The sequence below is a fragment of the Otolemur garnettii genome, unplaced genomic scaffold (genome assembly GCF_000181295.1).
Source record: "Otolemur garnettii isolate 467f Iridium unplaced genomic scaffold, OtoGar3 scaffold00014, whole genome shotgun sequence".
Taxonomy (NCBI): Eukaryota; Metazoa; Chordata; class Mammalia; order Primates; family Galagidae; genus Otolemur; species Otolemur garnettii.
The window spans coordinates 27,442,128-27,456,925 of NW_003852409.1; the positions used below are offsets into that span (position 1 = coordinate 27,442,128).

Here is a 14,798-nt window from a genome sequence, read left to right on the forward strand (position 1 = left end):
ACAATAAGAAAACTCATTAGCTTCTAATGAGTTTAAAAATTTAAAAGACTTGAAATGGAGCTCTCTCCAGAGAGGATAAGAGGTTATATGGCTGGCAACTAAAACATACGAAAAGATACTCAATATCATTAGACATAAAGAAATTCAACTTATAACTATATATCAGAATGGCTAAACTTAAGGAATGACAATATCAACTAATGATAAAGATATGGAGCAATGAAAACTGTCATGTATTGCAGGTAAGAATGCAAAATGATACAACCGCTATGGAAAGAGTTTTGACAGGTTCTTTCCATTCCTAGGTATTTACTTGAGACAAATGAAAACTTAGGTTCATACATAAACTTGTACATAAATGTTTACAGCAGTTCTATTCATAGTCACCTCAAATTGGAAATAACCAAATGTCTTTCAAAAGGTGAATGGATCAACAAACATATTAGAATACTACTTGGCAATAAAAAACACAACCTACTGACACATGTAATAATTTGGATACTAGGTTTGAATGATTACGTACTCTATTATTTCATATAGATGATATTCTCCAGTAGATAAAATTAGAGTAACAGAGAAGAGATTAGTGGGTGCCAAAGGTTAGGAGTAAGGTGAGGGCATAACCGCATTCTGTATCATGACTGTGATGGTGGTTATAAAAATCTATATTCATAGAATAGGCAGAAATGATCATTCCTGCCTCTGTGCAATGTCTGTACCCTGCAGCACTGTTATTGGTATGCCTCTAACACTTTGTTGCCCTTATTTATATGAGGACACATTTCCTTTTACTAGGCTGTGCACCACAGGGCAGGGAAAGATTCCAATTTTTTCTGTATCCCTAATATATAGTTCAATAGTAAGCACAGAACAATCACTAGTGAATTTAAGTTGAATGAAAGAAAAACAAACAGGCATACACCATTTTATTGTACTTCACATGAACACATTCTTTACAAATTGAAGATTTGTGTGGTTAACAGTGGGTTGAGCAAGTCTGTTAGCACAATTGTTCCAACATCTTTGTGTCTGTGTCACATCTTGGTAACTCTCACAATATTTCTTTTTTTTTTTTGAAACAGGATCTCACTTTGTCACCCTCAGTAGAATGCCATGGCGTCATAGCTCACAGAAACCTCAAATTCTTGAGTTCAAGCAATGCTATTCCCTCAGCCTCCCAAGTAGCTGGGACTACAGGCATCTGCCATCTATTTTTCTTATTAGAGATAGGGTCTCGCTCTTGCTCAGGCTGGTCTCGAACTCTTAACTCATAATATTTCAAATCTTTTCATTTTTATATTTGTTATGATGGTCTGTGATCAGCAATCTTTGATGTTACTAATGTATTGTTTTGGAGTGCCATGAACTATGCCCACATAAGACAATGAACTTAACTCATCAATGTCATGTGTATTCTGCTTTTTCCCCATCTCCCTCCCTGTCCCCAGGCCTCACTATTCCCCAAGACACAATATTATTGAAATTAAGCCAATTAATAATCCTACAATGGCTTTTAGTGTTCAAGTGAAAGGAATCATCACACCTCTCTCTCATTCATTCATATTTAGAGACAGAGTCTTGCTCTGTTGCCCAGGCTGGACTGCACTGGCAGGATCATAGCTGATGGCAACCTTCAACTTCTGGGCTCAAGTGATCCTCCTGCTTTAGTCCTTCTGTAGTTAGTACAGAAGTATGCCATATACCAAAATTTTTTGTAGAAAGGTATCTCATTATGTTTCCCAGGCTGGTCTCAAACTCCTGGCCTCAAGCAATCCTCCCACTTTGGCCTCTCAAAGTGCTGGGACTAGTGTGAGAGCCACTGTGCCTAGCTTCACTTTAAGTCAAAAGCTAGAGATGATTAAGCTTAGTGAGGAAGGCATATCAAAAGCCAAGAGAGGCTAAAACTTAGGCCTCTTGTGCCAACAGTTTGCTAAGCTGTGAATGCAAAGTTCCTAAAGGAAATTAAAAGTGCTACTCCAGTGAAAACATTAATGATTAAAAAGTGAAAGAGCCTTGTTGCTGACATGGACAAAGTTTTAGTGGTCTGGATAGAAGAGCAAACCAACCACAACATTCCCTTAAGCTAAAGCCTTACAGAGAAAGGCCCTAACTCTCTTTAATTCTATGAAGGCTGAGAGAGGTGTAGAAGATGCAGAAGAAAAGTTTGAAGCTAGAAAGGTTGATTCATGGGGCTGAAGGAAAGAAGTCATCTCCACAACACAAGTATAAGCAGCAGCAAGGGCTGATACAGAAGCTGCAGCCAAGTTATCCAGAATATGTAGCTAAGATCACTGATAAAGATGGCTACACTACAAAACAGGCTTTCAGTGTAGATCAGCAGTTCTCAACCTGTGGGTCTAGACCACTTTGTAACAATGAAAATATATCCCTGCATTAAGAAGGTTGAGAACCACTGGTGTAGATGAAACAGCCTTACATTGGAAGAAGATGCCATTTAAGGACTTGCATAGCTACATAACTCAGTGTTTGGCTTCAAAGCTTTAAAGGACAGGCTAACTGTCTGGTGGGGGCTAACATAGCTGATGACAGACTTTTTTTGAGTCCTTTAGCTGAGGACTCTTAAGAATTATGTACATTAAATCTACTGTTCCTGTGCTAGTCTCTAAATGGAACACAAAGCCCAGATGATAACACATCTCTTTATAGCATGGTTTAACCCCATTGTTGAGACCTATTGCTCAGAAACAAAGATTTCTTTAAAAATATTACTGCTCAGGCTCGGTGCAGTGGCTCACACTTGTAATCCTAGCACACTGGTAGGCTAAGGCAGGTGAACTGCCTGAGCTCACAGGTTTAAGACCAGCCTGAGCCAGAGTAAGACCTCATCTCTAAAAATAGCTGGATATTGTGGCAGGAACCCGTAGTCCCAGCTACTTGGGCAGCTAGGCAAGAGAATCGTTTGCACCATGGCATTCTATCAAGGGCAACAAAGTGAGACACTGTCTCTAAATAAATAAATAAATAAATACAAATACAAATAGTCAACTGATGTAGCAAAAAAAGAAAGAAAGGAAGAGTCAACTGATGGCTCAGTGCCCGTAACTAAGTGGTAAGGGCACCGGCCACATATACTGGGGCTGGCAGGTTCAAATGGGGCCAGGCCTGCTAAAACAACGATGACAACTACAACAAAAAAAACAGCCAGGTGCTGTGGCAGGTGCCTGTAGTCCCAGCTACTTGGGAGGCTGAGGCAAGAGAAATCACTTAAGCCCAAGAGTTTGAAGTTGCCGTGAGCTGTGACGCCTTGGCACTCTACCGAGGGCAACATGGTGAAACTCTGTCTCAATAAATAAATAAATAAATAAATAAATAAAAATAAAATAGTCAAGTGATATAGAAAACTTCATTGTCTTATTTTAAGAAATTTTCAAAGGCAGGGTGGGGGCAATGGCTCACACCTGCAATTCTAGCATTCTGGGAAGCCAAGGCAGGAAGACTGCTTGAGTTCAGGAGTTCCAGACCAGCCTGTCAAAGTGGGACTCCATCTCTACTAAAAATAGAAAAATTAGCTAGAAAAATTAGCCAGGTGTGGTAGTACATGCCTGTAGTTCTAGCTACTAGAGAGGCTGAGGCAAGAGGATTGCTTGAGCCTAGGAGCTTGAGGTTGCTGTGAGCTAGGCAGAGGCCATGGCACTCTAGCCCACACAAAAGGGTAATAGTCTGGATCATTAAATAGAAAAAAAAAAAAGGAAATTGTAACCTCCATTCCTCAGTAACCACCACCCTGATCAGTCAGCAGCTATCAACATATAGGAAAGACCCTCTACCAGCAAAAAGATTACAATTCACTAAAGGCTCAGCTGATCCTTAGCATTTTTTACCAATATATTACATTTAAATTATTGTATGCACATTGTTTTTTTTGAGATATGTTACTGCACATGCAATAGACTATAATATAAACATAACTTTTATATTGCACTTAGAAAACCAAAAATTTTGTGTGACTTGATTTTTTACAATGGTCTGGAATCAAACCCTCACTATCTGAGGTATACCTTTGGCTTCTCTGTTTGCAAACGAAAGTACACAGTTTATAAGAACTCCAGATGACAAACTGGTGGGCCAGCCAAGAGACCTCATGCCAATGCTCAAAACCTAGGTCCCTGTATAGTTCTGAGGTACTAGTGGTAAAAGAGAGACCAGTTAGCATGCTTTATATGAAACCATATGTTCTGTGAAGGTGGAAAATATAGTTGCCACACTACCTTACCATGGGCCACTTCTCTAGAATTCTGATCAGATTTAGTATAATGGGTCCCCAATACAAACTTAGGCATTATTGGACATTCCCATTCCATGTGTCAAAAAGTGTTTTCATAACATGAGTATAACAATGTTCAGAACAAATGCTGACACCTGTTTGCGCTCATCACTAAGAGCACAAATTACAAAGGTTAAACACAAGGGCAGTGCCTGTGGCTCAGTGAGTGGGGCACCCGCCTCATATACCGAGGGTGGCGGGTTCGAACCCAGCCCCAGCCAAACTGCAACAACAAGAACAACAACAAAAAATAGCCAGGCATTGTGGCAGGCGCCTGTAGTCCCAGCTACTCGGGAGGCTGAGGCAAGAAATCACCTAAGCCCAACAGCTAGAGGTTGCTGTGAGCTATGATATCACCACACTCTACCAAAGGCGACAAAGTGAGACTCACTCTTTAAAAAAAAAGAAGGTTAAACAGTGCAAATGAGCACTGTTTCACATGCTGCACTCACAGGACTTTACCAATGTAGCAATCAAAACCAAAGGTTCTTCTTCCCTGAGGCACTGGATCAATACTTTCATAGTAACTTCCTCCCCTCACTCTTCAAAACTCGCAAATATTCTAAGTACTTATTTTGGTTAAGACTAATGGTTGGTGGAAATAAAAACTAATTAACTGAGTCCAAATGACTTTTTAGCATAAGATATATGATGAACTTCTCGTACTGAAAATACCCTATTGGTAGATGATTTTTCTCTAGTATCAGATCGGTAACTTCATGGTAATTATTTTAGTGTACATGATTCTAAAAGGAATGTGGGGATGAGAGTAGAAGTGCTGAGAGAAAATTAATTTCTACATATTTGAAAGGAACCCAGAATCTTAGCACAGTGCGATGGTTAGTTTCTTAAAGTACCATTATAGTACAAGATATGGTTAAAACAATGGTATGGTATATCCAGTGATAGAATTATGGCACATCATTACCTTTCTCTATCCTGCCCTCAATCAAATAAAAGAGAGGCCATTTTCTTATAACCTTGTGGCAAACTTAAAATAAAAAACTCATAAATGCATATGTGCATATGTGTATGTTCATATCTCATAATAATGACCACAGTCCAAACATGACTACCACCTATTGGTTTTCAAGCCTTTCATTTACCCAGCTTTTCTTTCTATACTGACTTGTGTGCATATGCAGAATTAAATGCTCACTAGGATAGTTCTTTTCTTTTTCTTTCAAATGTCCAAAATATAAATTTTCTTTACAGTGGTTATACCATAAATAAGTACACCTGATATTTGATAAGTTATTTGTAACTTATCAGATCCTTTGAAAAGCAAAGCTAGGTTGCTGTAGCCATCGCACTGCAGCCACATCCTATAACCTCAAAGAAAGGAAAACTTTTGGCTGATGGTGAATAGGATGCAAACAGAAACAGAAAAATGAAGTTTAAAGTTGTTTTCCAATTGTGATTCAAGCCCCTAGCTTTACTATGTTAAGAAAATTTAAACATTGTATTTTGCAACCATACATTTGGGAAGCAAATAGGTCACAGTAAATATCTAGCAAAAATAGTTAAAAAAAAAAAAAAAAGCAAATAAATACAGGGCACCAAAGTGAAAATAAATCCTAATGCCAGCTTTGAATAATGCTTTGGCAGCCATATGCTCCTCCTCTGCCCTTATCTTCAAAAACTCCATTTTCTAAACGTTGAATATTCAACATCTGTTAAGTAATACTAAAATTGTTTTTCCCTCTTCCTGGTTAAAAACAAGAGATCTGTAGTTCAGGTGAGGAATTCTGTCTGTGCTCCTGGGACTTAAAAGTATAGTAAATTCTCAACAAATGTTGGCTGCATAGTATTTTTATATACAGTATTTGGAATAATGGGGCATTGAAATAACCTCTCAACCCCTAGAAGGCAGGAAGACTGACGACTCCAAAGTTAACAAGGCAATGATTTGTATGCTAACAGCATTCCCAACTTTACCACTTCATAGTAAAGCTTCTGAGAAGGAGCTATGGGTATTAAACATGTCATGGCAATTGTCTTTGCATTTATTTATCTATCACAATGCATAGGAGATTAGACTGACTACCTGTCTTTTGCTGATTATGATTTAAGGTCTCTATTCTTCTTAGCAAAGTATCCCAAGAATGGAAGAAAAAGTATCCAATGTACTCAGCCCTACTATGAAACTAATTTACAGCTTTCATAGGAAAGCTATAACCCAATTTTAGCCCAGGAACATGGGGAGAGGGGAGAGGGAGGGGAGGGGAGGTGGGAGGTGGGAGGTGGGTGATTGGTGGGATCACGCCTATGGTTCATCCTATAAGGGTCCGCGTGAATCTCTCTAAATGTAGAATATAAATGTCTTAACACAATAACTAAGAAAAAGACGTGAAGTCTATGTTAACCAGTTGGATGAAAGTACTTCAAATTGTATACAGAAACAGTACACTGTATCCCATGATAGTATTAATGTACACTGTTATGATTTAATAATAAAAAATAATAAAAATAAAAGATTTAAGGTCTCAATTAAGTACCCATCTCCTCTCCTTTTTTTTTTTTTTTTTGTTCAAATCAACACAACTGTAAAAGACTTTCTGTAAGGAAAAGGTTATAAATTTCATAATGACCCACTCATTACTAATTTTCACTAGCACAGGAATAGCACACGTGTATTAGCACAGCAATTCACTCTAGGTCTGGAGAAGGTTCAATAGCTTGCCTCACTGGTTATACAGCATTTTCAAGGCTAAATTTCCAAAGGGCCCCTCCCTGATTGTTCCTATTGAATAGAGGCACTCCCTAGAGACCTTCCTACTTGGCGTATAAACAGCACCAATCACAGGCTCACCTAAGAATTTTCTCCTCCCTAAACTCGCTACTTTTTGAAACTTATTTCAATTTCAAGCCATGTTAGGCATGCCCTGGGTATTCTGACAGAGGTTCTCTTATTTAATCCCCACAGCAATCCTACGAGATAGATAGTATTACCATCCTGGGTTGTAAATATGAAAAAATTAAGGCTCATAGAGGTCAAGTGAGTTGGCCAAGTGACAGAATCAGGTTGATATGGTTCCTTCCTCTACACTAGGAAGCCTGCAGCAAAGTAATAGATGCAGCCAAGTTCTAATGAGCCATGTGGGCAGCAGGGGAGAATTCCTTACTATACAGACCAAGGGAGTATCTGTTCAGAAGCAAGAGAAACAGCAGCAGCAGCAGCAGAGTGCGTGCGTGTGTGTGTGTGTGTGTGTGTGTGTGTGTGTGTGTGTGTGAGTGTTGCTTTAAAGGTTTAAAAATCCTACAGGAATTCTGATTGGCCCTACTGACAATCCATCAGCCACCAGCCAGTTGACTCCTGACTTCTATGCTTTTCATCCTAATTTAATGCAAGGTCCTTGGATCACAGTGTGAGCATCAAGACCCTGGAGGAGTTAGCAATGACCTTTGCATCTATCAGGCTTTTCAAAATATGTAAAACAGCTGTGTATGGCAAGTACCCATAAACTCTCAACTTTGAAATGGGATAGATGCATTTTTCCTCTGTGTGTGTTTTGTTGTTTCTTCTTCTAGGACTATCACAGCAATATTTATGGTATTTTTACCAAGTTTTTGGGAAACCACTTTGTACTTGGCAAAAAAAATACTTGAGATGTGGCTCATTTTTTACCTGCCCAAGCAAACTAGTGAGGCACACAAAAAGAAGATTCTTGCAAACAGATTAATCCCTTGGCTTAAAAAGAACCCAGTAACACGGGAATAGAAAAAAAAAAAGAAAAAGAATGATTTGAAAAAATTGGTGGGGGGGGGGGGAAGAGCCTGGTTTCCATACTTGTGCCTCTGATATCCTTTTGTTCTCCCACCTCATTGTATTAAGGATGCTAAATCAAACATGATTGCAGTGATGTTTGTGTGTGAAAATGACAAAAGCAATAGGCCAAAATCCCAACCTCATCTTGAACCCTGAAGACTTTTATGGCTTTTCCTTCACTAGGCCCTCCCCCTAATACACATTAAAGACCACATTGTTCAAAAGGGTCATGGTAGGTTTCATACCCCGTTTTAATACAATGTAAATGGTAACTAAACTTTCAGGGTTTGTGAATAATATTTATATGTCTCAGGAAAATAACAAAAGAACTGATCTTTTGGTTTAAATGATAATATGAAATTATTATGTATCAGAGAGGCAAAAATAATAGTATCAAAAAGGCACCGTTTGTGGTGTGGTGATTAAGTCAGATTTTCCTTTTATGCATCATTTTTCCCCAGAAAAAATGTATGGGTTACAAATGGGTTTAAAAATATCCAGACGATCTGTGAAGTGTCCAAGTTTTCTCCCTAGCCTCAAAATTGTGTAGAATATGGCCGGTCTCAACTCAAGAAGCCTAAAATAAACTTTCAGCTAATTTCAAATGCAGGTCTTCCCCATCCCCCTCTTTATTTCATTTGTATGACTATAAATCACAGTATGGACCCCCAGTTGGTTTATGCATTTATTCCTGAAAGATTTCAAATTAGGAGAATATTAAAGGCTGTTTATGATTCTGTTTTTCTCAGCTGTTACCATCAGTTGTCATCAGTACTTTGGAGGTTTAGCAGAAGAGAGGTGGAAGGGCTCCATCACTCCATCCAACTGCCATAAAGAATTCACATCATACAAGTACCTACTGAATTACTGCATTAGTCCTCTGGGAAAGGATACAGTAAAACAGGAATGTTACAGTTGGGATTTGGAAAAGCAAAAAATGACAATCTGGATAGGAGCTAAAGAACAGCAAATTTGGTAATGCTTTTAAAATCAGTTTCATTGGAACTGCTCACTCTCCCAAGCTCAAGTATTTTTTTTCTAACATCCATAAAATATGCATTAAGATGCGACATATTACAACTTCAGTGCATTTTAAAATAAGATCTATGATTTTTATAGATTGCTTGACTACAAGTCTGCTTTAAATGATCTCAAAATAATACACTAAGAGCATCTGTTTAGTTCAGTTTAAGTTTCAAGAGGCAATACCAGCTGTTAGGACAGGGATTTTAAACATGTGTTACTCAAATCCCAACCAAATCTTGGTTTTATTTCATTCCATAATGATACCTCAGAAATGAACAGGATAAAGCAAATCTTAGAATAAAAAAGAAAAAAAGAGAGAAAAGGAGGAAGGGAGGGGGGAAAGGGGGAGGAGAGGGAGGGGTGGAGAAAAGAAAGGGAGGGAGAGAGGAGGAAGAGGGGGTAGAAGGGTAGAGAGAGAGAGAGAGAGAGAGAAGAAAAAAAGATTACTCAATGCTTCCATGCATGTGACCAAGACCAAAATGATCACTCTCTCCAATTCAATACAGTATTAGCATGAGGACAAAAGGCATTTAAAAATCAATTTGGAGTTATTTCTAGTGGGGTTTGCTTAATCTTTGCATGTTAAAGAATGAGAATATTCCCAAAACATTGAAAAGGCACTCAAGAATTTTTTTCTCCTTTAAGCAAAAATCTAATTTCCCGGAGAGAATTCATTCAGTGGCATTGTTTTGGTTTTAGGTGTCTGTCCTACCAGGCAGGGGCCATGCATAAGGGCTGCATCTATCTTGAAGTGTGCACAATGGCCTCTCTTGCAGCGTGCTCTCTCTGTTATTGATCCTTACAGATGCTCCAAGGCCCTTCCCCCACCTTTCTCCAGATCCCAACCCCCCATTCTGAAAGATAGCTTAAGAAATAAGACTTCCTGCCTAGCGACTGCCAGGGCTGAAAGACCAGATTGTATGACTCCACAGATCAGGCCTGCCACAGTGAAAGCTTGAATAGAGTTAACCCTCAGTGAACTAAAACAAAACATTTGTATGCCCAGCTGTGACAAAGGTTAATTTAAATGGACAAGGGCCCAATATCTAAAACCAGGCAAAGCTTTTTTTACAGTAGCATTTTCACTGACCTCTTTTGTAAGTAGTTGATTTTGCCTTTTAAGCTTCCAAAGATGTCCTTCAACTGGGATAATTCATTTTGCTTTACAAGAGTTTTACATGGAAAATTCAAGTGAAAAATTTAAAATTGACTTCCTTGTTTTAGGAAAATTCTTGTTTTGGTATCGTAAGTTACTGAATGGCTAAGAAAAATTAAAGTTTCAATACTGAATTAAATATGAACTGGAGGAGAACTTTCTGTGCAATCCTTTTTCTTCATTCAGAGCTAGTGGACTACATATCACTAAAAGATTCAAGCTGTTTGAAAAAAATATCTGAAGAAAACCTAAATCCTCCAGATTCACCCTTTTCAAATTCATGTAACTACTGCTCCGGTACCCCTGGCTGCCCTTAAACTCTTGTCCAATGGACCCAAAGCAAATATTACCTCTTAAACTACTCCCTTCTGGAAAAGCTAGTATATCCGGAATACTTTAACCAAGAATTTCTATGCATACGGGGACAAGGAAATGACACCGTTCAAAATAAAAATAACAGATCTTATATGCAATTGTTATTTTCTACAACTTCTTTCGTTTCTATTAACTCACAATAAAAACCAGTGAGGTAATTCTGACATACAAGGGAGTAAGAAAACCAGTGTTATAATAAAAAAGAATGCTATTATGAGAGGGGTCCCACTTTCCTGGTATATCCCCAGAGTGAGAATGAAACCGCAAAGCTGCCCCCAGCAGATGTTAGCCATGCTGCAAGGGGTTGGGAAGCTTACCCAGGACTAGCTATTTCACCCGGTTAAAGCCTTTCTTAGAAATTTATCAACTGTTTCAAAGAGTTACAAACTCTTCTGGCAGCAGCTCAGCAGTGTTTGCCTATATCAAATCAAACTTTTAGACTCTGTACTTTATGAACATGACAAATCTTTAATGCTGAGATTCACCTTTTATCTGTTTCTTTAGCTGTATAATCTTTCTTGGCCTAAATAATAAAGCAGTGGGATGTTGAGATTTCTCACATAAGTAGGAGCCTATCCCAAATAAATGAGGTATAACTAGTCACTATTAATTACATATACACATACAGAAAATTTACAAATTTGAAAAATAAACCACTTAAAAAGAAATTAGCAATGGCTTAGTCTTATATCCCAAACTGTAAAAAGAATGTAAGTTCCCCCAAAGAGGATGAGGTTGCCTTATCAGTGGCCTCATGACCCCAATTCTACCTATAATTAACAGTAGTAAATAAAGCTTTGGCAGATAGTGAACTGGATTAAGGAATTTAAAATATAAACAACTTATGTTAAGAGGTAAACAGAACAATTTCTTAAAATGGGAACTTTACCTCTGTACTGGAATATAACATGAAGCTAAAATTTTTTTCAAGTCACTATAAAATTTAAATTCACTCTCCCTTTTTCTGCTCTATTAAAAATATCAACCACAACAATCAGTTTACCACAGTTCTCCTTTTGATACTCTAATTTATTCCAAAACATTTAAAAGCAGCTGCTATATACCCAAAAACTTGTTGGCTGAATTTTAACAAGACACAAAAAAACAGTTGATTGTGGACTGCCTCCTTTCTCCCTGAAGGCTACTATTTGCTCTAAACCTTCAAAGAAAATTTCTAAACCTTAGATTTGGGGCCCGAATTTAAACAGCTCCCTTACCTTCCCATGTCTCCATTTCATGCTTCTCGGAGTCTGTTGAAAAGTTCTATTGCAGCCATGAAGAAACAGAGATTACAGGACAAGTCTAGCTTGATGACCACCCTTCCGACACTTGGTCAATTTCTCTCTCTAAGCCCGACTACGACAATCCTCACAGGTCAGTTTACAAGCTGGTCATGTGATTACAAAGTTCAGGCGCTAAGGTCACAATGTGTATGGAGTTCGTTTATTACCAAAGGTTATCTAAGTGGAACTGATAGACTTATTTTCTTTAGTTAACAATAATGCCTAGCATGTCTCTCTTAAAACTATTATGGGAACCATTTAATGAGAAACTCTTAAAACTGAGATCCTAAAATTAAAAGGCAGAGAGGATTTAATTTAGAAGGGTTCTAGTTGTAAGGTATTTCTTTTTTCTTTTTTTTCCCAAGAGCTATTCTATTATATTCTTCTATACTTAGAAATTTAGAGCTAAAACCTTTGGTCCAAGAAAAAAACAAAAGTTCCATGTGGTATTTTTGGGAGGGGGAGGAGTGGGATTCCCTGCATTTTGTCATTATAATAAACAATGACATGGCAAATTCTTCTAAGGAAATTAAAATGTGAAGCTAGGTTTGCAGGGCTCACTTTAACTCTAGTACTTCCTTTCCGTACTCTGGTTTTACATACTAGTTTGAAAGAATATGGAGAAAGGAATCCAGGTTCTGCAGAATACTTTTAGAAAGCAAAGGTTAGAAATTTCATCCCCACCCCCAGCCAAAAATGTACATCTTTAAAGTAAGCTTCTTGCTCTGTTCCTTTGAAACTCCTAAGATCTTAGCAGTCGTCATGCTCTGGCCTCCCTAATTCATGAGCCATACCAGCAGCATGCAGCAGGGTGCAACACTGGCATACACATACACACAACTTGCTGCAAAGCTGCAGAGGCCAGCAAATCTGAGCTATATGCTAATGACATGTGATGTCAAACATTCAGCTATCCATTCAGATAGCAGGACAAAATGAAACAGCAAGTTCTATTGAGAAGGTAGAATGGCCCAAATAGATTAATTTCTGAGCATAAATATTTTTTGACTGTGCAAAGTGTTTCATTCTACGAACTCTCCCCCTTCTCTAATTTATCTTTGGAAATAACTAAAGGCCAGGCACACTTTACAGCAGTATTCCAGGAAAAGGAGCCCCTTCTTGGAGTCGGATAGAATCTGTCATTTGGCAACCATATAATTGAATGGTAAATATTGCTACCACTATTGCCAAAAGGCTTTTCTAACCAGTACAGAGCCTTAGGGTCATCTTACAAAGCAGGCCCTAAACACAAAGTGACCAATGATCTAGAGGAGGAGAAAAGGCTATAATTTGTCTAAAAATAAATGTTCTGCCAGTGCTATCACACACCTTACCACAACATAAATATATTGACCAGCTTTCCCGTTCCCACCTCTATCACATAAAAGATTAACAAAGATTTTTTTCTTAGTCCCTATGGAACTTAATGTAGCTTTTAAATAATTTTAGTAAAGTGACTACAAATAGAATGAGGGAAAATAAACTGAAGGGGAAAGTCTGTCTACAAAAAGCTATTCAACTGGAAACACTTATTCAAAGAGCAGTTCTCTGCCTCCCTGAAGGAAATAGGTTTATCAGAACTCAGGACCTATATGCAACAGAGGCACAGTAAATCTATTTTATTGCACCAACCTTTGGACAAAAAGATGAAATAACAAGCTATTAGTCTATCCTAAACCAAGACTGAGGCAGAGGGGCAACACCATATGTTCTTAGCAACATAGGAAAACCCCCCATCTCTACAAAAAAAATCTAAAAATTAGCTGGGTGTGGTGGTGGTACACACCTGTAGTCCCAGCTACTTGGGAGGCTGAGGTGGGAGGATCACTTGAGCTCAGGAGTTTGGGGTTGCAATGAGCTACTACACTCTAGTCTGAGTAACAGAGGAAGACTCTGTCTCAAAAGAAATAAACAAAAATTAATACAAGTTTAGTTCCTCAATGTAAAACAAAAGATAGCAATTCTAGTAGCCACTAGAATCATTTCAGCTTTGTTTCTAAAAGTTTTCAGTACAAGTCTAATTCAAAGTGAAAGCCATGGAACTACTCTCAAAGAAAGGGACCTCTATCCATTTTAGAAAATCAGAAACATGCAAAAAATGTTTTAAACTCCGTTTTAACATTGGCAAAGATTAAACAAAAAACAAGGGCCCCAAGGACTCTGGTTCTCATTTGTCAGATCCTTGAGACAGACATTCCCTATGGCAAGAGAAAGAGTTTAATTCAATTAAACAGAAATAATGAAATCACAGTCAAATGAAGTCTAATACTAAGACTAACAAGCAAACCTTCTGCAAGCAGAAAGAGAAGAGGAACCTCAAAAACCATACTTAGAGATGACAAAGATGATTTCTACGTATGCCTTCTATTCCTGTAGTTAGAAAGGAGAATTCAGGGCGGCGCCTATGGTTCAAAGGAGTGGGGCGCTGGCCGGAGGTGGTGGGTTTGTTTTGAATCTAAACGTTTGAGGTTACTGTAGGCTAGGCTGATGCCCCAGCATGGGCAACAGAGTAAGACTTGGTCTCAAAAATATTGTACAGGGCGGTACCTGTGGCTCAAGGAGTAGGGTGCCAGCCCCATATGCTGAGGGTGGCGGGTTCAAGCCCAGCCCAGGCCAAAAAGAAAAAAAAATTGTAAAAAAAAAAAAGAAAGACTACAGGACGTGCTTTAAGACTAGCCCAAGAGGGCCAGCACCTACAGCTCAGTAGTTAGGGTGCTGGCCACATACACCCTGGCTGGTTCAAACCTGGCCCGAGCCTGCTAAACAATGACAACGGCAACCAAAAAATAGCTGGGCATTGTGGCGGGCGCCTGTAGTCTCAGCTACTTGGGAGGCTAAGGCAAGAGAATTGCTTAAGCTCAGGAGTTTGAGGTTGCTGTGAGCTGTGACACCACAGCACTCTAC

The 14,798-nt window shown here is 38.6% G+C and overlaps 1 protein-coding gene across 2 annotated transcripts in view; it reads right to left on the reverse strand.

Annotated features, from left to right (window-relative positions):
- Positions 1–12,024, reverse strand: part of NR6A1 (nuclear receptor subfamily 6 group A member 1) — a 65,995-nt gene extending 53,971 nt beyond the window's left edge. For both annotated transcript variants that reach the window (XM_023510543.1, XM_023510542.1), the window contains exon 1: positions 11,829–12,024. In XM_023510543.1, coding sequence (XP_023366311.1) covers positions 11,829–11,844 — 16 coding nt within the window. In that variant the 5' untranslated portion in view covers positions 11,845–12,024. The remainder of the gene's footprint in view (positions 1–11,828) is intronic.
- Positions 12,025–14,798: the final 2,774 nt, after the last annotated feature.